Raw genomic sequence first — 23,258 nt, 5'->3', positions numbered from 1 at the left:
AATGAAAGGAAGCACTTGGCGATTTCTCTTCGACATATGCGAATGGCCAGCATCACCACTCTTGCACTTTGGGGTCGTTATTAAGTGAAACAAGAGGTACTTGACCACAGGCAGTGCCGTGCCATGATCATTGATCTGATGACCCCGGCCACTGCTAAGTGACTAATGGGCCTGGAGGGGATACGCTGAAGAAAGGATTTCATCACACTACCCAGGATAGCATGCAACTTAAAACTTATGAATTTTGTCTATTTCTTGAATTTCTCTTCTAATATTTAAGAACCGTGGGTAACTGAAACCATGGAAAGCAAAATCACAGATAAGGGGGGACCACTATATGTCAGGCACTGTGCTAAGCACTTTATGCACCTGTTTGAACACACTCTAAGGGAAGTAGGTAATCTTCCCCTTCCTAAAGTTCAGAGAGGTTAGATAGATTCCTTGTGCAAGGCGCTGGGCTAGTGTATGCATTTGCCCATCTAGACACTTAGGAAGACTTCCCAGTACCTTAGAGCCACTCAAGTGCTAGAGGTGCCCAAGAGTTTTAGTTTGGGGTCAACAGATAAGCCCCCAGGGATCTGGATCGGCAGTCCCATGAACTTGTATGTCAAAGTATGAGTGTAAGCAGGGGTCCAGGGGACCTTCAGCCAGGGAGCGACTGGAGCCTTTCTCAGAACCTATACGGGACGCTGAACCCAACGTGATGAGCTCAGTGTAGCCCAGCAAGGACTCTGACAGGCGGACCTCTCCCCTCCCCACCTGCCCTGGGCCCTTGGGCCAACCAGCCATGGCTGTATGAGCTCCCAGATTTTCTCTCTCTCTGAACTCCCAGCCCCTCTTTGTTCCCAAGGACTCCAGGATGGGTGGGTTTGTTCCATCCCCAGACACAGAAAGCCACCCATCCCTGGCTTTTACCTGTGTGCCCGCTGCATCCCAACCCCAAAGAGGAGGGAGGGGAAGGAGAGGAGTGAACCACTCCAACATGAAGGGTGGGGCCCCAGAGTCCCAGCTCCAGCTTGGTTCATCCTCTTTTCCATGCTGTGAGCTTGGGGGACCCCCAGGCCTGCTTCCTCGTCTGTAAAATGGGACTGCTGACCTGCCAGGACTGCCGTGGAGGTCACATGGCACGTGCAGTGTGAAGTACCGTGCAGAGCTAACTCTGGGACCACTAGAGAGGTATCACCTAGAACAAGAGTCAGCAAACTTTTCCTGCAAAGGACCAGATAGTAAATATTTGAGGCTTTGCAGGCCAGACGGTCTCTGTGGCAACTATTCGGCTCTGAAGTTGTAGCAAAAGAGCTGCCAAAGACAACAGGTGAACACATGGGAATGGCTGTGAGCTGAGAAACCATTCACAAAAACATGCATCGGGCAGGTAGTTTGCCAACCTCTGATCTCAATAGAAGGTGGAGCTTTTCTCAGTTTGGGACCTAAACCTTCTCTGAACCTCTGTCTGCCTCTCTCTGTGTTAATGATGTTCATGAAAAGCTACCATTTTATTCAGGGCTCTGATTATGCCAGACACCATTCTGAATATTTTACAGGACTTACCTCATTTCACCCTAATCTCATTTTGGTAAGATGGGTACTATTATTGGTTCCATCTTATAGATGAAGAAACTGAGGCAGAGAGTGCAGTAAAAGGCCCAAGGTCACACAGCTAATTGCAGTTGATCCCAGCATTCTGATGCCACAGGGCTGGGGCTGGGAGTGGCAGAGGCGACTGTCTCTGTCTCCCCTGGCTTTTTGGGGACGACGCCAAGCGTCTTGTCTTCCAGCCGGGGCCGACTTGGCCCCTTGGCTTTTCTGCCTCTTGGCAGGTCTCGCCTGCCCTGCTCTACCCGCCTGCCTCCCTGCCCCTCTCTGGGGATCTGACACGGGCTTCCCCTGTTCATGGCTCCGAGGCGGGGGCTCGTTTGAGTGCATCTGAGATCGATGTTGTACATGAGAAGGTGCAAATGTAAAGCTGGCTAAAGAGCATAATAGAATTTATGGAAATCGCTGGCTCGCACCACAGCCCGAGCAATGATGGAGGTGATTATTAATTAATCATGGTCTTGGGGGAACAGTATCAGTGCAAGGAGTAATTAAAATGAAGCATTGTACAATTGTACCGAATGATGATTTATGAGCCTGAGGAATTGCCGCTCTGCCCTCTCCTCTCCGGCAGGCTCAATGGGAAGGATTAACTGGACGGATTGTTTTCAACAAGACCAGTGGCTTACGGACCGATTTCGATCTGGACATCATCAGTCTGAAGGAGGATGGCCTGGAGAAGGTGCTTGGGCTCAGGAGTGGGAGCGGGGCGAGACCCAGGATAGCCAGCTTGACATGACCTGGCATGTGGCCTGCGCCTTGGCCCTTCAGAGAGCACGAAGCCCTGGTCAGACAAGGAGTGCAGAACCAGGTGACCTGGCCATGGCAGGCACCCAAACCATTAGAGCAAGGGCCATTGGGGATGTTTAAATGGGGAAAAGTAATAGAAGGCTCATGGGGCAGACAGATTGTTCCTTAAGTCTCCAGGGCTCTCCCAGGGCAGAGGGACAGACATACCCTTCAGTAAGAGAAACTTTCTAAGAACCAGGGGTGTCTGCCTGGGGAGTAGTGAGCTCACTGTCACTGGAGGCATTTAAGCAAAAAATCGAACAAAGTAATTGCTTGTCTGGCACATTGGAGGTGACTCACTCTTGGAGAGAGGTTGAAACATGTGGTTTCTGAACTGCCCGAGGCTCCTAAGGCCTTTAGGATTGCAGGGAGTTTGCACACGGAAAGCAGGCCCACTGGGGCCGGGACCTGCCATCTGGTTACCATAGGAATGTCTGTAATAAGGCCGATTCTGACCCTGGGAGCCGTCGGTATATTCTGGGCGGATCAGGCTGCTGGACTGAGAAGGGGGATTTAACATTAGCCTCCCAATTCTCAGTGTTCCCTGGGACCTTGCGGCCAGGGGCTCAGCCACACTCTCATCCCACCGCAGGCTGGTCCCTGGTAGCCACCAGACACCTCTCCAACCCTGGGAGGGTATGAAATGTAGGGAGCGGAGGCCAGGAAGTACAGGGGCCAGCTCTGTGTCTGTGGGCCTTCAGGAGTCCTTGATTCTGCTTCTCCCTGCCCACCCTGGTTCAGGGCCCTTCCTTGGATTACTTTGACCCTCCCACCTGGCTGTCTGCCTCCACCTCTGAGCCCTCCATCCATTCACGTGTACACACAGGTGAAGCTTCCCAGCGCATAGCTCTACCCTTCTCTGAAACTGCCCATAGCTCCCTGGCGCTGAGTCAGTAAGCTTCAGCCCTGCTCCCAGTCTTTAAGGTTCTCCAAGAAGTGCCCCAACCTTCTTCTCCAGGCCTAGTCTCTACTGTCCCCGACAATACTCCCTATGGTCCAGTCATACTCCCTCCTGCACCCCGGGGCCTTCACCCATGCGATCCATCACCCTGGTTGCAGGAATGGCCTCTGTCTCCTTGATTCATTCCCTCTGACACAGATGTGACTCTGCCTGGGTTGCACCTTATGGCCAAGGTGACTCCGTTTACTCCCGAGTTTCCCACAGATTCATAGCACCACTGTACTGGGGAGGAGTGGCCAGGGAAACTTCATCATAACTCTGCAACCCTCTGATGCCAAATACAGCATCAGTCCCTTCGGGACAGGGACTGTGGCCTCTGCTCCTAAAATCTTCAAGGCCAGTTGATGCAGCCTTATCTGCAACAGATAAGTTCTCATTAAGCAGTCTTCCTGCTTCTAGTTAAACTGCCCAGTGCTGGGGAGCTGCCTTCCTCCTCAGGCAGTACTATGGTGATACAGTATTCACCCCAGTAGCTGTCTTTTCTCTGCTCTCTCAGCTGTCCCTCTCTGAGGTAGCCTGAAATCCTAAGGATGGCAATTAGGTGGCCCACATGCCACCACTTCCCACTCCTGTGCCTGCGGCCGGCATCAGTAAGTGGTCATCAGAGCGCCCTTTCCCACTGAGCCCATCCTTCTCCTGGCAGCCAGTCCAGTGACCACAGCTAACACTCTACTATAGCTGGACTAAGGTTGGCCTGCAGAGGTCCCCTTCAGAGGCTCCTGATCTCAGCCACCCTGATTCTGGTCCTAACTATCCTCAGTTCTAACTATCTCACGTCCCCATGGCACCTGGAGTCAAGCAGAGCTTGCAGTTGGAGCTCAACAGACGCTTGTTAGGCTAGGGGTTCCTGCTGTTCATTTGGCCTCTAGACAGATGTTTGTTGAGCACCTCCTGCACCCAGGCCGGCTGCTAGGGACCCTCGTGCTGAGCTCAGCCCACCTAAGAGAAGAGCATCTTTCAAGGTGTCTCCTTGCCTCCTCTTCTCTTGCCCTAGGAGGTCTGCAAAGATGAAGATCCTGCCTGGAGAGGGTGCTGAACCCCCAAACACATCACTTCTGTTTGCTAAGCTGGGTCATTGCTGATCCAGCCGGCTCCAGCCGGTGGCTTTGGGGGGATTAAGGCAGAATTACCCAAGCATAATTACATGCCTCTCTGCTATCTGCATTGCACAGCTCTCTTAATGGGATGTTTGCACTCAGCCTCTCTGTTTAATTGATTAAGTTTCCTGAGGAACCCCCAACTGGGCCAAGGACACAATGGGCATGCGAACCCGTCCTTGAGAAAGAGGAGCTGAGATTGGGGCAGGGTGGGGCAGAGTTGGGTCCAAAAGGACCTGTAAGAGGCCCAGGGCTTTAGAATGATTTGTAAACTTGATCTTCCCTTGCCTCCCTCCAGCCTCAGGCCTGATAGCAACAAGGGCACGGTGGGGAGAGAGATTAAGCCACCTTACCCAGGGTATCTGCCAATTTCAGAAGCAAAACCACAAAGGAATCTGCCTACAAACCCAGCAGCATGCAAAGCCTCCAGCAAGGGTCATGCACTCTGTTCTGCCATCCCCAAAATGGCTACAAAGACCAGCCTCCTGCCCAGCCCGCCTTCCTGTGTGTGGCACATCTCATTGTCCCTTTGCTCATTCCACAGATGCCTAGTGAACACCTCCCTGGCTCCAGGCTCTGTCCTGGGCTTTGGAGGGCATTTGGCCCCGGGGCTGCCACTGGGGCTGAGACCCGGTGGGTGAGCAGCTGGGTGCCTAGGTCTTCCTCAGGAGGTGGGAGGCCCACCAGGCTCAGAGAACTGTCCCTAGGGAGGACCTGACCTTGACCCTGATTTCCTCCTGGCATTTGCTCCACCCCAAGATGGTTGCCACTGGGCTCCCTTTATGTTCACCTCTCCCTCTGCTTTCCCCCTTCAGCTGTGAAGGGTGTGCCACCAGGGGTTGGAGGATGACAGAATTTAGGGTCTCCTCCGGGAAGGAGGGAGGCGGCAGAGCTGTCAGAAAGTTCAGCTCCAAGCATGTTAGCCACGACACTGATGGTCGTGAAGAAGGGGATGCAGACCATGGGCTTGCTGATGAGGAAACAGGATGGAAAGCCTGGAGACTCAGCACCGTGTTCTCTGTCCATCTGTCCATCCAGGTTGGGGTGTGGAGTCCTGCCGAGGGGCTCAACATCACAGAGGTTGCCAAAGGCCGAGGCCCTAACGTCACCGACTCTCTGACAAATAGGTCACTCATTGTCACCACAGTGCTGGTAAGAGCCTGCAGCCTCATGGGAGGGACTGACATGGGGGTGGGCTGGCCGTCACAGTGGGAGCAACCCTCCATTGCCCTCCCCAGCATCAACGGGGTGCCTTTTATGAAGCTGCTGGGATGCTGGAATTGGGGAAGTGGAGCTGCAGGAAGATGGGCACATGGAGGCTGCTCAAAACAGCCCTCAGAGCCAGGTAGCTCAGTTGGTTAGAACATCATCTCGCTATGCCAAGGTTGTAGGTTCAGTCCCCGGTCAGGTCACATTCAAGAATTGGCCAACGAATGCATCAGTAAATGGAACAACAGATTGATGTTTCTCTCTTTCTGTCTCTCCCTTCCTCCCTTTCTAAAATCAATAATAAATGTTTTTAAAAACCTCCCTCAGAGAGCGTTAGAACACAACTCCGCTCAGGGTCACAGGCCAGAGGCCTCCTCCCAAAGCCAGAGCACTCGGTCCTCATTCCTGCCCAAGAGCTGCATGGCCAGTCCCTTCCGCAGAGGCCTGTGTGTTTGCATCTCTCCCCAACCCACCCCCTGAGCCGTGAAGTCTGAATAGGAGCCATGATGGTGTGGAAGAACAGAGGGTTGACCTGACCTCTGAACCAGGACTCAGAGTCTGCCTCTTCCACCTCAGTCCCCAGGGGAAAGGCCCTTCCCACTAATCCCCCCAGCTGTGGTGGGTGCTCTGGGCACATCTGGAGAGTCCATCAGGGGCTGGGAGTCCACACACATGCCATGTTCCAAATTGTCCCACCTTGAGAGCATTTGGCAACAGTCACTCAGCCTGCCTTCCTGCCTCCATTCCCAGGACAGAATAGTGCCACTTCCTGCTGACCATTTCAATCCAAGGAATGGCTTTTGGGGTCTCCTAGGGTCTCTGCACTTTGGAGCTCCGGGTGGGCAGGACACAGTCAGGCTGCTGCCCTCCTTTGAGTGGTGTGTGCTATGACCACTCCATATGTGTGCTAGCCCCTCTTGGAAAGCCGCCAGCGTGACCAGGGGCTCAGGACCCTCCCTCTCAGACACAGCACTGCTCTTGCGGGCCCACGCTGGGCCATGCTGGGGGGAGGCAGCCTGGTCACAGCCTGGTAGATTTCTGACCAAAAACCCTTTGAGGACAATTCTGGCCCTAATTAGTTTCCCTTTATAATAAAGCAAAATGTTTACAAAAACCATGTGGTAAGATCATTCTCTATAAAAACAAAAGAGAGAGAGAGAGCTCTCTTTGGAGTGCTTGGATAAAGTAAGGCAGTCACAGGATGGAACCTGGGGGCAGGGCTGAGCACCCCATATGGGGTCCTTCCCAGGGACTCACACAAGGCTGGCTCCCACCAGAGGCAGCTCAGCCAGGCCCTATTGGACAGTCCTGTGTTCTCCTTCTAGTGTGATTCACCATGGGTGGTGGATACCATGGAGCAGGAAGGGATGGAAACCCCATTCTTCCAGGAACCCCAGTGAACAGCAGACAACAGGGCCACCATCGGCCTCTAGGGAGCAACTATAGACTGTGGGTCTCAGCCCCAGTCTCCAGGGTTATGATTGAGAGAATTCACTTTAAAGATGATAGAGACCTAATGAGGGTTCTGGACATTCTGCCGAGCCAGAGCGAGAGGACTGGGGAAATACCTGCCCAACCCCCACACCCCACCAATTTGGGTGAGACCCCCACTGGTCTCTTCTCGTGACAACCATACATCTTGCCTGCCTTTATTGACTGACGTTTTGTTAACTAAAATATATATATGTAAATCAGACTGTTAAAACCAGCAAGTCCAAAGATCTCATTAGGAACAGGAAAAAAACTGTAAAAAAAAAATTTAAAAATTAAAAAGAACAAAGGGATCAGAGTGAGGACTGATGAGCAATTAAAGGAATATTGATGTGGATAAAAATAGAAAAAGATAAGAGGAGAGTTGAAAGAGAACAAAATAAAAAGGTTAAAAGGAAAATAATAAAGAGAATAATGAAAAGGGATGCTATCAAGAAAGATGAAAAACTAAAATAAATAATTAACAGCTTCGGCTAGACCAGGTTAAAAAAAAAAAATGTAAAACCAGAATGTCAGAAAGCAAAAGGATAAAAGTGTGACAAAGCTGAAATATAAAAGGGTAAAAATAAAATAATAAAAAGTAGTAAAAGATTTAAAGCAGCGCTACATAGAATATGAGCTATCAATAAATAAAGCACTTTTCACAAGACAAGATTTAAAAAGGTAAAACTAGGATGCTTTAACAGATTGAGGGGAGAGGTAATTAAGTGAGCAAATATGATTCAGCCACAAGACAATGTTCTAACAATATGAGGTGAGAAAGATAATGTACCAAAATGGTACAAAATACACCTTGAAAGACCACAGGGTTAACTTTTATTAAAATGGCAGCAGCCTGATTTCAAGGGCATAAGACCCTTCCTCAAAGTCACAGAGGATTTTTCTACACCAGCAGAGAAAAAACCCAGAAGATATTCCCCTGTTCTTCTCGAAGTTTCTCAGTCAATAGTGGAAGCTTCGTGCAAAGCTTCCTGCTTGTATTCAGTTGCTCACCAGAGGTCCCTCCCACCTGCAGTACCCAGGTGGCTCCCAGATACTCAGGGGACTTGGGAGGAAAGGAGCCCCTCTTGGCCACCAGCCTGAACACAGCTCCATCTGCCCCACTGCCCCACTGCCCCTCAGCCAGGCAAACATGAGCCCTATGTTACAGAGTGGAGAGGAATAATGATTAAGAAATATAATTGGCACAGAGTGCATGCTAAGTGACAGCTGTCATTGTTATTAATTCATATTATTGATTACAAACCCAGTCCCCAGGAAGCTCAGGCTTAATATAGTATGTGGAATGACAGTTCTAGAGAAAACCTCTGAAGTTCAAGCAAAACCCTGAACTTCACAGAAGACTGACCCCTGACCATGGTCACAGAGGTTGTCTCTAGCACAGGGTGCATTATAACATTTGAATTTGCATTTTAATGCCTTTCAGGCCCAGTGGGCATTCCCTAGCTCACTGCAGACCCCACCACTCTTTATTGTCCACATGTGGATGCCTCTTATTTAATTGTTTCCTGATTGGCTCCTGAAGGCATTAGGGCTTGTGGCCTCGAAGGCTCTCATAACTCTAGTCTCCTACCTACACGTAAAACTCCAGATCCCAACCACCACCTCATCCCCTGCCTTGGCAACTTCTGAGCTCCTGGTGCTGACATCATGATTATTCCCTTACCCCCAGCCCCATTGCCTTCACCTCACATGACTGCTGACCCAGACGTCCTGAAGCAGACATCCTTCCTCAGTCTTCTAAGAGAGAGATGCCCACTCCCATACAAGGACTGGCCTGGGGCCGCCTGAAGACCTCGAGCTGGTCCAGACCTTCCAGAGAGTACATCAGAAAGTCTCAGCGTGGTCCGTGTCCCCGAGCCCTGGGTGCCCCCATGCTTGAGCTCTTTGGGACAGCTGTATCAGTTGTGGGCAGAAGCCCAGCTCCAGCTGCTCTGGCTGAAAACCAGCCTGAAAGCAGGGCCAGCACCACCCATGGAGAGGTGGGGGCGGGGGCTGCCCTTCAGGAATTATGCTGTCAGGGCAACGCTTTGAGTGACAGGCAGGTAGAAAGCATGAGTACAGGAAGACCCAACTGCTTTGGCCCTGGTGCACAGGGCTAGCCCCAGACCCCTGGGATCTGGATGTGGCAGAGGGCAGCATCTCTCTGTTTGGGCTACCTGCCAACCCACGTCCTCCCTATCCTGAAGCCCAGGGTTAGTTGCTAGAACACCTTATCCTGGACACACATGAAGAGCCCTGACCCCACCCTTTCTGGCCCCTCCCTGCCATAAGTAGTCTTCCCCATTCCTGAGGCCAAAACAGCTGCAGTGGGAGCCTGGAAGCCTGCCCTCCCCTGCCCCCTCTCTCCCTGGCTCCTGCAACTGTTCCGGTTCTGCTCTTCCATGAGCTTATGAAATATTCATCCTCCCAAACCTCAGCTCACACACCAAGAAAACACGCCCAACACATTCCTGGGGGCCCTGCTTTTGAAGGTTCAATGTTCTTTTGGCTATTGAAGTGAGCAGTGGTGTCAGCATGCACATGGACACGTGTGCATGTGTGTGCATGGTGGGGGAGGGACCACTATGCACAGGTGTCTGGATACACACCAATGGGTGTATTTGTGCCATGTGTACATCGTGACCCACATAGACTCAACAGCCAGGCAGGTGGCATCCAGCAGCGGGCAGGGAAGAGTTAAGGAAGGCTGGGATGTGGGCTGGGAGAACCATCCCAGGCCAGGGACCACTCCAGGCCCCATCTTCCAGAAGGGTGGGACACCTAATACTCTCCTGGTTTTAACTGGCAGAAGTCAAGGCGTTGGGTCCATGGTCGTGGGCCTCTTTGTTCAAGCAAGGCTAGGCAGACAGAACATTCGAGAATCTGGTGTATTTGTGCCAGTGGCGCTATGTGCATGTGTGCAGGGATATCGTGTGCACATGTGTGTGGATATTTCCTAAGTCAGAAAGGGAAGTGGGAACATGGCTAACTGGTAGCTAACTTCTGAATCCTTCCCCCGAAGACCAGCTCTTCCAACTCCACAGGTCCTGTCGCTGGGAGAAGCTCAGCACGGGGCCTGGCTCTCACCTTGGTATAAGTGATCGGAGAAAAACTAGACTAAGAGCCCTGGCAACGAAAAGTCGGAAAAGGTTATTTCTCTGGACCTCTGTTTCCTGTGACTTGTTGAAGAGAAATATTACCCCTGTTCCTTGAGCTGTTCTCCCAGAGCAATAGGAGAGCGTGAAGTTTTGAAATTGAGGGCACCTTCACCGAGCAATCGATTAGCAGCCGAGAGAGCTTGTGAATTGGCTGTCTGGACATTTCCAGTAATAAATTGTGAAATAGTCCATGAATAAGTAGTTGGCGGAGTTCAGAATTACCCCCTAGGAAATGTTGCAGGTCTAGAGACACATTACTAAGGCGAGCACCATTTTAATGCTCTGGGCTTTGGCTGTTAAATATGTATGCCATCCGCAAAGCACTTCCCGAAATTAATGGCATTTTACAGCTGCTCCGAAGGCAGCGTATTTATATGGAGATGTATAGATTCGATTGGGGGGCTGTGGTGGCTTCACAAATGAAGTGCTAATTTTAGAGGATAGGGCCAGGGAGGGGCCAGGAGAGAGGCTCAGGAAGTGAGCTACCTCGGGGCCTTTCCCAAAATGGTTTTCTGCTGCCAGATATGATTTTTAACCTTTGGTGACATTAGCCATGGTCTCTAGGCTAGAAAGGTCACTGTGGTAACAGGCCACCCAGTACACAGAAATAAGATAATTCCATTAATAATAATTATAATATTGGCAGTGTACATTTGCCAGGCACTGTTCTAAGTGCTTTCCATAATTTGACTCATTCATTGAATGCTCACAACTCTGTAATGTAGGTTCTATTACTATCCCCATTTTACAGAAGGAGATACATTGTGCCCAGCAATCTACGTGTGGTTGGTAATTCCCCTTGGAAAGATGGCACCTTCTCTCCAATTATTTTCTTGAGCCAGCATTAGGACCACCAGGTGCAGTGGCAACAGCTGGTTCACTGCACAAGAGCGTCTGACCAAAAGGATGAGTTGGGACTTATCCCTATACAGGCCTTGCTCACCAGGCCCATGCCAGCATCCCAGGCAACACCTTCCAGGAGCCCAGTTAGCACAGGGGCAGCATGGGCACTAGCCAAAGTCCCCTTGCCTCCAGGTAGCCCCAGCAACTTCTCCAGCCCCACCTGGATTCTGTCCTCTTATCTTCTGATCTGCCCCTGGCTGGTTTGGCTCAGTGGATTGAGCGTCGGCCTGCGAGCTAAGTGTCGCTGGTTCGATCTTCCAGTCAGGGCACATCAGAGAAGGAAAACTCTGACTCCAAAAAACCTCTGCTGCCTTGCGGCATACCTCTTCAGGGGAAAGGCTAAGGGAGTAAACCCCGACAGAAAATCCGGAGCCGGAGTCCCTAAGGCGGTTTGACGTTGTAGTCAACACCGGCAATTCCTGCATGGGCAACAGCAGACCCTCCATATCACCCTGCCCAGGCTCTGTAGCTTCAGCTTCACTGGAGAGGACACTCCAGCGTCATCGCAAGATGTCGATTTAACACGGGAGGAGACAGATACCGTGTCACTCCCGAGTCGGACTGCACAGCCATTCTCGGCGGTGCAGATAGACTCTTAAAAAGCTACACCATCGTCTCTCGAGACGGACGGCTGCCGACGATCTTCTGATCTGCCCACTCAGTTGGAGGTGGGGATAGGAAGCATTGAGGTTAAGCAAGGAGTCCAGCCAAAGGACCTGGCTATCCACCCAATTAGACTGAGAAGTGGTTTCCTCAGAATCCTTGGAGAAACAGAAACCTCTTGGGGATTCAGACACTCCCCAGCTCTTTCTCTGAAGCATCCCAAAGGACTGTTGAAAATCTAGAGTAAATCCATCATGGGGTGGGATGGGATTTGGAATGGCAGTTTTGCTGGGGATCCAGGGCCAGAGAATGTAGCCCGCCTGTAACAGCGAGAGCCTGGCAAGAGGCTGCTGAGGGTTTCTGCACCCAAGGACCTCTGATGAGGGCCTTTGCCGAGGCTTTCATTGCTCACCCTGCCCCAGAGGCCCACAGCGTCAGGAACAGCCACAGCAGTTGAGAGAATGATGAGATACCTGCATAATCAGGTGTGTGCCCTTCTTGTGAGCTTGTGTTCATGAGATTTCCAATGTCCAGGCATTCTTTCAGTGAATGTTTTCACCCATCAGCTGAAGGTGTGAGGCCTTCTAACACGTGGGGGAGCTGAGAAGGCTTCAGGGAAGATTAAGGCCCAGAAAGAGGCTGAAGGATTGGAACTGAACTCCGTCAGACTGTAGTTCAACTCTTGTGCAACCTTGGGCAACTTACTGACCTTCTCTGAGCCTCAGTTCCCTTATCTATCAAATGGGGATCATGTCACCTACCTTGCGAGCTTGTGAGGCTTAAATCCAACAGCCTGTGAGAAAGCATCGAAATCGGTGCCTGGTGTGGAGCAGGGAGCCAGTGAAGATTGAGTTTGCTAAGCGTTCAGCTCATTCCACAGACTCAGGATGGAGATGTACATGACGCTGGGTGGATGGGACCAGCAGAAACATGGACTTGCATGGAGACCTGGATTCTGGGACAACACTGTGGGCCTGGATTCTGACATGTCAGACCCCACAGTTCCTCACTCCGTCTCTCTCAGACTGGACGAAGTCAAGAGCTACTTTCCACTGGTTTTCCTGCCTCTTCTTCCAGTTCTTCTTGGTAGAGTTGCCAGGGGTTTGTTTCTAAATGAGAACTCAGAGCTGCGCCCTGTTCAAAGCCCTTCACTGACTCCCCATCACCTGGGAGGGAGGGAGCCTGACATGGGACAGCTGCCACCTATGCTACCTTCTGAGGACCCCTGCCCACCAGGCAGAGACACCTTGCCACTCAGGGCCTCTGACACCAGGAGTTGGGTTAAGAGCTTACGCTCTGGGGCTACACCAACCGGAGTTCAGATCCCCTCTCTAGAGGACCAGTGAGCTCACACAACTCACTTATCCTCGTGAATTCGCTTTCTGTGCCTATAAAATGGGATTATGAGTACCTGTCCCTGGACGGTTAAAATTAAGGTTAAATTAGACAATATCAGCTACTGTCTCTTGAGCCCTCCTGCTCTGCTGGGCCCTGTGCTAGGCCCCCCACTGTCTCATTTGCTCATTTACTAGAGCCTGGCACGTCAACATACAAGTGCAAGCTATTGTGGTTATCAGGAATCGCTCACCTGGTGGATCCTAATGCTGGAGACTGAAATCCTTGGAAAGCAAGCAGTATCAGGGAGTGTGTAGATCTAATCTTTTAAATAGGAGTTGGGAGAGACGTCAGGGAAGATACTCGATGAGGGGCCTTCTGCAGCAGTGTGCTCAAACTTGAGCCAACATCAGAAAGCCCCAAAGCGCTTCTTACAACATAGATTTCCGGGCACCACCCCAGACTTTCTGGTTCAGTGGTCTGGGTGGGACCTGAGAATGTATAATTCTGAGAAGGTCCCAGCTGATGGTGATGCTGCCAGTCTGGGGACCACACTTGGAGAACCACTGGCCTGTGTTGAGTGTGCTGCAAACAGAGCATGGGAGTCAGAACCAGTCTTGAGTTCAAATCCATGTTCCACTGTTTACTAGCTCTGTGGCCACTGGACAACTAATAAATACCTCCTGAGACCCCATGTCTTGCCAGGGACACCAGAAGGTAGCTATCTGAGAGACAGAAAGTCAACTCTCAGGAAATGGCTTTTCCTCCCTGACTTAGTAGGCCGTCCATCTAAGCCACCCAAAGTATTATTTTTTTTAACACAGGAAAAGAGGTTGCAGCCCAAGCTCTCCAGCCCTACCCACTCAGCCTTCATCAGCTCCTCTCCTGTCTGCCTCTGCAGGAGGAGCCCTTCGTCATGTTCCGGAAGTCTGACAGGGCCTTGTTTGGGAATGACCGGTTCGAGGGCTACTGCATCGACCTGCTCAAGGAACTAGCCCACATCCTGGGCTTCTCCTATGAGATCCGGCTGGTTGAGGATGGCAAGTATGGGGCGCAGGACGACAAGGGCCAGTGGAATGGCATGATCAAGGAGCTCATCGACCATGTAAGTGGGGCTAAGGAGCCCCCTCCACTGAAGGCGTAGCCAAGTCCTGGGTGCACATCAGGGTGGGCATCCTGGCAAATGAGGGCCCTTGGGGCAGGAGAGTTGAAGTCAAAGGCTGTGACCTGAAGAGGGGAGGGGGCAAAGAGCTCCCTCTGGCCTCCCTCTGTTCATGCTCCCAACTCCCAGACACTCCCCTTCATGTAAGCACATGCCCACTGGGCCCCATCCAACTCAGAGCCATTCCCACTGGTGTCTTTGATGAGCTGGCTGTGTAGGAATAGTGCCTTCTGCTCCTTTAAGAGCTACTAAAGGATGCCGCAGTCATGTGGCCAAGCTGCCAATGCAAAATACTTCACCAAACCCTGGGGCACCAAGATAGATCCATCACTGTCTTAAGTAACTTCGGGTTCAATGGGCAGACAGGTGGCCCAGGGAGCCAAGGACTGGGATGAAGGAATGGGCAAGGCTCAGCTGGGAGGTACCGAAGAGGCAGCTTCATACTCAGTCTGAGATGGGAGAGGACCCAGGGGAGCAAGGAGCAGAAGCAACAAACGGAGATTTTGAGAGATGGCGCAGGCGGTGCGAGGGTCCTGGGGTCTGTGGGACACTGGGAGGAAGAGGAAGAAACTCCACAAGCTAGGGACACCACAGTAGGGGGAGTCAGGAGGCCCTGGGCTTGTGTCCCGTTTCCTCATTCATTGGCTTCGTAAACGGGCATGTCACTGAATCTCTACAAGCAGCTTCCTCCTGTCAGTGGGTGTAATTCCTCCCTCCTCGTAGGACTGTTGTGTGCTGGGCATGAAGTACCAGGTGCAGGGCCCGGCCCACAGCCAGCTCTCAGTAAAGGGGGGGCTTGTAAGACAAGGTGAGCCCATGCATCAGCATGGTTAGGAGCCCAGGCTGTGGATCGCTGGGCCAAGGTTCAATCTGGGCTAATAGATGAGCAACCAGGTGAGTCCATCAGCATCCCTGAGCCTCGATTTCTTCCCTTCTAAAATTGAGTAATTAGCGACTACCATAGTTCCTACGGTTGTTGCGGGAATAAATGAGGCGCCATTTGTACAGGCTCACCTGGCGTATACGCTACCTGCTTTCCAGCTCAACTCCCCAGAAGTATTTTTGATCAAAGACCTTCTCAGGGAGGCAAGAAGCTGATCTGTACTGGATTCCTTATGTTCCTTCTCTCCTTTATCCTGACAACAGCTCAGTGAGGTAGGTGCTATTGCTACCACCCCTGGAGCAGACAGAGAGGTGAAGGCCCCAGCTAGTAACCCATCTTCGGAGACTCTCTGCTTCTGAAGCCCTGTACTCTGACCTCTGCAAAGAGCCAGGGCAGAAGAAGGCTCATGCAGCCGGTCTTTGCAACCTGAGAAGTGCCTGCCGGGATTATTCTCACTTTCCCTCTGGGTGAGGGCAGGCAGCGTCAGGGTCTACCATTAGTCTTCCTGCCCCTGTTTGGAGGGGGCTGTCACATGGGGACCTTGGAGGTTAGTGTGGGGAAGAGGCTGAAGCTCAGAGCAAGGAGGCTTACGCAGAGCATTACAGCCATTTCCTGGGCCCCAGGAAATCAGGCTCCAGGGAAGGCTGGCAAGAGAGGCTAAAGGTAAAGATCATAAACTCAGTTGGGCATGGTTCCCACTCTGCCACTTATTAGCTGTGTGCTCCTCAACAAGTATCTTAACTTCTCTGTGCCTCAGTTTCCTCATCTGTATGGAGTGATGGTGATAATAAATAATAGGACCTCCCTCATAAAGCTGCTGTGAGGGCTGTGTTCACATATGTGTGCATTACATAGTCAGCACCATGTCAGTACTTGCTCTTATTATTTTTATTTTTATCATTACGTTATTCCTCTGAGGCTAGGGTGGGGGCTTCAGGGAGTCCCCATATCACCCTGAGCTCATTTCCTAACTCAGTGAGACTAACGACACCTGCCCTGCGTTCTTTCCCAGCTCGTTGTGTGGCTCCTCGGAGACAACTGGTAGGGAAGCAGCTCCTAGGTTGTGGAATTAAATATAAACGGAAGGGAGTGGTGTTGTCACCTGTATTAGTAATAACTGTAATTATTATGGAAATGAGTATGCAGGCCCCAGAGGCATCTCCATTTATCGGCTCCCCATGCACTTGTGAGTGGGACTCCAGAGTGTGGGGCTCCCGGTAGTTCTGAGCCTACTGTTTGCAGAGGTGAGCTGGGCTGGGGAGGGGGAGGGGGTCCCGTGGAGAGGGGAAGCCGCATGCAGGAATGAGCAGGGCAGATGCCAATCTCATCCCCACACCATCTCCAGCAGTCAGAGAGCTTTGAAGGGCTGTGTGCGAGGCAAGGGGGTGGATCAGGAAAACCCAGCAGCAGCCAGACCTTCCTAAGTTGACCCTCAGCTGGAGAAAGGAGGCGACCTCATCCATGCAGTGCAGTCTCCACTGAAGCCACAGACAGAGCATACAGGTGACCTTGTTAAACCAGAGTCCCTACGATTGATGAGCCTATTAATCCTAGCTCGGTGCCAATTTTAATATCATCATAACCATTTATTAGTGTCGTCAGATAATTAGTCTTCTCACTAGCTCATAGAAAGCATGGTAAAGGCTCCGCAATATTATTACTTTCTTATTAGGGATCTGAACGTAGATGTAAAAATGATGAATGCTGACTTTGCGAGGATCTGCCTCCCGAGGCCCATGTGGAGGCCCTGGGTGAAACCTCTGACCAGCAAGAGTTAAGACGTCCTTCCCTGACACTTACTGCTCATCTCTGTCCCATGCCACATGGCCTTACAAGGAGCCTATGGAGGAAGATGGGGCACCTGGAGGGTGCGTCCCCGCCGTCCTGCTGACACACTTACCTTCCTCCAAGTCACCTCCACCTATGGGAGCAACAAACATGACTGGGCAGAACAGTGTTTTCTCCATCTATCACCCTATCTCTCTCTCAGATCATCACTGTCTCCATTTTTACTGCCTGCTCTTTCTCATGTCCCCTCTCTCAAAAGCCTTCTACTCACATCCATGCCTTTAAGTTACTTCCATGTGTTTTAATGACTTTAGAAGCCAAGAGCGATGGGTCCACATTTTGGGTCTAGTGCAGCTTAGCTGACAGTGGGAAAGCTCTTCAGCCTCTTTGGCTTCCATTTCCACATCTGTGAAATGGGAATGATTTTTTAAAAATCTTCTGCCTAAGGTTCATGGGAAGATTTAATGAGACAAGGCACAAAAATGGTTAGCAAAGTACCTGGCGCTCAGTAAATGCTCAGCACACGGGAGCTGTCTGGCTCATCAGCATTCACTCCAAGGGCAGGGAGTATACGTGTCTGAGTATATACTTGTGTGAATGTGATAGCAGTGGGAGACCTGACCTCTCGGCCATGGTCATCCTGGTGGACCACAGTGATAATCTATGAATATATGAATACATGCAACTATTCAGCCAGGGTAAGGTAAGTGTTCTGAGAGAGGAACTTGGCCAGGTAAGAGAGGCATGGATATCATTTCTCACTGTGAGGATGTGAGGCTGCTGTCAGCTCAGGAAGCCGACGTGTGAGTCACAGGTGTTTGTAGTTGACCCATCCACTGACACTCATAAATTTCCTAGCAACCATCTCCCCTCTACTCAGCTGTGTGGGTTATTGAGGCTATTGGCTGTCAGATTAATGTCCACGGCCTTTCAACGGGCACTGTGTTTTCTTAAGGTTGGAGGCTGGTGGGTCATCGTCAGACACTGTCTTTGACTTGCTTGGCCCTCTTATAATCTGCTCTGTGCTCAGACATGCTAGCGGAATGTCCCACCTAAACCAGCAATGTCCCCATTCATTCAGTCCCAACATCTCTCCCACAGGCCTGCTATGAGCCAGGCACTGTGCTACGCAAGGGGCATATGACAGTGAAAAGATAAAGACTCAGGCCCTACTCTCATGAGCTTCTGGTCCAGTAGAGGAGAAAGACCTGGAGAATCATCTAATGCCTCTAAAATCACAACTGTGATGAGTGCTAGGAGTGAAAATACCTAGTGCTATGAGAGTAATCACCAGAGAGACCTGATTTTATCTGAGGATTTTGCCTGTAGAACTGATGTTTGAGCTGAGATCTGAAGGAGAAGTAGCCATTAACTAGAAAAAGAGTTTGAGGAAGAAGTTCCAGGTGGAGAAAAGCGCACATGCAAAGGTCCTGAGGTGAAAGAGGGCACGGACTGGAGGACTGAAAGAAGCCAGTAGGAAGAGAACAAGTGAGAACATGATGCAGTTTAAGGCTGGAGAGGCAGTCTGGGCTGGATCTGCACCTTCCAACACTAACGTACCCCCCAGCCACAGGGGGGTATTTCCATTTAAATTTACATTAATTAAAATTAATTTTTTAAATTGATTAAAATTATTTAACTTTAATTAAAGTATAAATTCATTTCCTCAGTTACACAAGCCACCTGTCAAGTTCTTGATAGCCACATGTGACTAGTTACCGTATTTATTGGACAGTGCATATATGGAATGTCCCCATCATTGCAGAAAATTGGATTGAACAGCACTAAGTCATGAATGGTTCAAGGATCCCATAATAAGAATTTCTTATCCTAAGGCCAGAGGGAAGTCTTGACATATATTAAGCAGCATTGGGAATGGGGAAAGATTCTAGCTGGAGAAACACCACTTTGGGAAAAGAGTGGACCTTGAATCCCGTGGCTACCATATACCTGAGATGTGGGCAGAAAGCCAACAGAGCTCTGGGAACTAGTCCTGCATGTGTTGCTGGAGTGAGACTGGTTTTCCTGGGTAGCTATAGAAGCAGAAGCAAAGGGATCTTGAAAGAAGCAAGGGTGAATTCTCATGTTCCTGTAGCCATAGGGCTCCCAAGCCCCACCAAACAATTTGAAACATACGCTAAGTAGGCCCAGTGGCAGTCACGGTCTGAAGCCGGAGTCATTTTCAGGTGTCTGAGAATGTAACCTAGGCTCAGGGCAGGGCAGCAAGGGCCCAGACATAAAGCCTGCCTATCAGAATGGCACAGATGCTGGGGAGGGGCTGGCAGTGGGCAGTAGAAGGAGCTCCATGCATCCTGCCCGGTGTCTAAGTGGCAGGTGTAAAGTGTATGAGTTTCCTAGGGCTGCCACAACAAATGACCACAAACCAGGTGGCTTAAAACAACAGAAATGTTGTTTCTGGCCTCTGTATGGAGGCCAGAAATCAGAAATCAAAGTGTCGGCAGATTTGGTTCCTTTTGGAAACTAAGGAATAATCTGTTCCATGCCTCTCTCCTAGCGTCTGGTGTGGCCAGAAATCTCTGAAATGCGTTGGATTATAGCTGCATCACTCCAGTCTCTGCCTCAGTTGTCATGTGGTGTCTTCTCTGTGTGTGTCCTCTCCTCTTCTATTAGAACACCGGTCATTGGATTTAGGACCCACCCTAATCCAGCATGATTGCATCTTAACTTGATTACTTCTACAAAGACCCGGTTTCCAAATAAGGTTGCATTCACAGATACCAGGGGTTAGAACTTCAAAATATTTGTTGGGAGTGTGGGCACCATTCAACCTACCATATGTGGTTTGTAAGGAAAAGGTTGGGCTTTGAGGTCACGGTAAACTGAGTCCAAGTATTGACTCAGCCACTCACCAGCTTGAACAAACCTCTTAGCCTGATTGAGCCACAGTATCCTCATCTGGAATGTGGTGATGACATTTACTGCCTCATGGGGCTGCTGGAAGGATCACATAAGGCAATATATGTAGTACATTTTATGATGCTTGGTGTACAAGGAGCATCCATGAATAACAGCAGTACTTACTCTTTTTACTATAGTAGGTCACAGTCTTAGCAAGAAGATACCCTGGAGGATCCCATCCAAGAGAGAGAACACAGAGAAGGGGAATCTGGCGGAGACCATACTTGGGAATCCAAGTAGGCAGTTGCCGACGGGGACACCAGACACAGATAGCAAGCTGGGGCTCAGGAAACAGAGCTGAGTCCCTGAGGAGGACCTGTGTCCTAAGAGAAGGCTAACCAGCGATAAGTTGTCAGATTTGAGACCATGACCACAAGTTCGTCCTTAGAATCTGGTGGGAGTTTGCCCAGGTTTCAGTCTGGGATAAAGGCCAGGGCCCAACCAGCAGCCAAGGTGGCTGGAAGCTTAGGGCCAAGGAATGGAGCTGGGGCTGTTTAAGTCACTCTTGCCTTCAGTTCTGGTTGCTGGTTGATAGAGCAGGTGAGGCCTAGTGGCCTCGTTCAAGGATAGAGGAGAGTGTGAGAGGCTGGAGACAAGTGGGTCCTCACAGATTCTTGATAAGAGGAAAGCACTTAGAGGAATGAAGTAGTGTCCTAGAAAGGCCATCCTGCCTGGTTCAGAGGTTTAGAAATGTTGGAAAGTTTCTCGGGGAAGGAGGAGAGGTCAACAATCACCCGTAAGACCAATGAGTATGTTGGACAAGGCAGCAGTTTGGGGGTTATTCAAGGATGTGATTACTGTAAAATTGAGAGCAAAGACCTTGGACCTTCTCTAAGCCTTAGTTTCCCTCCATAAAAAATAATTGGGGTGGAATAGATGTTCTTGAATTTCTCTTGTCCAGGTCTGACAGCCTATGATTTTATGAATCATCCTCAAAGAAAACTTGTATGAGTGGGAGGAACCTGTCAAGATTGGGCCTTTCGTTCTGAGTAATGAACTAAAACAGCAAAGGCTCGACATCTGTTTAAGAGAACGTGGACAAAATAGCGCCTTTTTCAGGGAAGTCATAACCAATGTGAAATGTAGTGTTTCTTGCCTAAAACAAAATTGAAGTGGTGAACTCCAGCCTTCCTGAAGCCCAGGGGAGAGTGCACATCAAAATTCCCCATGAAGAAGGTCAGGTTGACCAGTTGTCTTGCTGCTGTAGGCACAGAATGCCAGAGATGCCCGTGCGCTGTAACCTCATTACAGCAGAAAGTAGAAAGGCTGATGGGGAGATTCTGAAGGCTCTGAGGAGGGGTGGGGGAAGAAAGAGGGCCTGTGGCCCTATGATTAGCTTCCTCACCAATCCTAAAGCATTTCCAGTGGATGGAACAAGCCTTGACTACAAGCACTTTGATCCCCCCCCCCCCACCCCAGTAACTAATGCTCTCATCCAATTTGCCACCAAAGGCCAAAGGAAGATTGAGGTTCTTCCCAAGAATCCATCCACACCCCGGAGTCTGTTCTCAGATACCAGTTCCAAATGCATTCTGAATCATGATGACTTTGGATTCAGAACAGAGCCTCCCAAAGCATTGTGTTTTGAAGGGGCAAGGCCAGGGGAGGCCAAGTTCTAGAATCATAAGCCCATTTCACTCACCCCTGTCACGCCAACATTATAGAGGATCTTGGAACTTCAGGACTGAATGGGGCCTTCCAGGATGACCAACCCCAGCTCTCACCCTACTCAGAGTCCTATCCTCAGCCCCCAAAAGGATCTCACTTGACCAGAAGCTTCATAAGAGCAGGAACTAGGTCTCTTACTTAGCTGTGCATCCCAGACTGGTGCACAAAAAAGTCTTGAGCACATACACATTAATCCCTCCACACTTTTCCAGATAGTTCTGTCTCTTTTGTTGCTTTCCTGAACTGAGAGGGCTCCAGAGACCTGGGGTGGAAGCAGCTGCCTGTTTTTTCTTCCTCTGCCTGAAGAGCTAAGCAAGTTCCAGCTCACACATTCAGAAATTTACAAAAGGAAGGTCCCAGTATGAAATAATCTTTTGTGGGGGATGCTATCAGAAGGAGAAATATTAGGGTGCGCAACATCATGGCTGTGTTTCCCAACACCCCCAGTCTGAGACTTCTGCAAAGCCATTTAGAATATGCAGTTCCACCCACATCAATCTCCTTAATGTCTGATTTCAACTTAGTTTCTGATTTCTAGGATTATTGAAGTCAGAGATAGTGTTAACAGCTACCATTTAGTAAACAATTTCATTAATGTCCATTTCCCTCAACTTACTATTCCCTAGTGTATGGTGGATCTCATAAATAACAGAAGGATGGATGGATGGATGGATGAATGGATGGATGGATGGAGGTGTACCAAACCAGTGGGTGGCTGCCTAGACGCATTGCCTTTGGAGGAGAGTCTCAGAGATAGCCTCCTCCATCTTAGCAAAAAAGTCTTTAGGACCCAGACTCCCTGTCTGTCCTCCCCCTTCTGAGGAAGAAAAGTGATAACTTGGTTCACATTCTAACGTGTAAATATCCACAGAAACCCAAGGGGTAACATCTCAAAGGGCAATATTATTAATTAACAAATATTACAGAGGCTGAGATGGGGCTTAAAAATTAGGAAATGAAGCAGTGAATTGGTCACAGTCCCAACTGTGCTTAAAAACTCACAGATAAATAAGCGGGTAAGGCAAAAACTCACATGACCACACATACTGCTAGTCACACTGAGCAGGCTAGGATCTAACCATGGGACAGAGCAAACTTCACAGGAGTTAAGAATTGGAGGCTATCAGGGAGGGCTTCTTGGAAGAGGTAGCATGTGCAAAGGAATATGGAAGGTGGTAAAATGCCACAGGGAGAGGGCATTCTCAACAGGACACAGTGTGTGCAAAGCATGGATGTGGTCATCAGGAAGCAATTAAATGGGGCCTTGTTTAGTAAAGAGAGCAATAGGGTAAGGCTGGAAAGATAGGAGTAAAGGATCATAAATTTTCAATTAGGAAAAGCTCATATCCAAGAGATAGAACTTTTATTATTCCTCTCAATAAAATTATAATGGGCTCTGATTTACCAACACATGAACATTCTAGCCTTCCCTACCCACCCACCCCCACCTCCTTTCTTCCTCTGCTCTCATCCCTCATTGATTAAACAGGTCTCTGGATTGCCTGATTAGTTTCTTCTTTGTCTTCTTCCCCCAAGAAAGGTATTATTTGTGCCTATCTGGTTTGGAGGGCTTTTAGGATATAAGGTGGGTAGAAGCAGTCAAGAAGTGGATAGGAGAGGAAAACATTTAAATAAAGATTGCTGTGGATTCCATGTCCTCTTCATGATGTTTGAAAGTTACAAATAAAAAACATGAGTGACCTTTAAGTGTTCA

General features: G+C 49.9%; 1 protein-coding gene across 1 annotated transcript in view; it reads left to right on the top strand.

Moving 5' to 3' along the window:
• The window catches only part of GRIK3 (glutamate ionotropic receptor kainate type subunit 3), a 211,154-nt gene that overhangs the window by 163,815 nt on the left and 24,081 nt on the right, over nucleotides 1-23,258 (top strand). The window contains exons 8-10 of the mRNA XM_090271560.1: nucleotides 2,171-2,278; nucleotides 5,482-5,595; nucleotides 14,026-14,229. Coding sequence (XP_090127686.1) covers nucleotides 2,171-2,278; nucleotides 5,482-5,595; nucleotides 14,026-14,229 — 426 coding nt within the window. The remainder of the gene's footprint in view (nucleotides 1-2,170; nucleotides 2,279-5,481; nucleotides 5,596-14,025; nucleotides 14,230-23,258) is intronic.

This window comes from Furipterus horrens, unplaced genomic scaffold, assembly GCF_987537825.1.
Source record: "Furipterus horrens unplaced genomic scaffold, mFurHor1.1.pri manual_scaffold_3, whole genome shotgun sequence".
Lineage (NCBI taxonomy): Eukaryota > Metazoa > Chordata > Mammalia > Chiroptera > Furipteridae > Furipterus > Furipterus horrens.
Note: the sequence above shows the minus strand (reverse complement) of the source record. Positions and strands in the feature narration are given on the sequence as shown.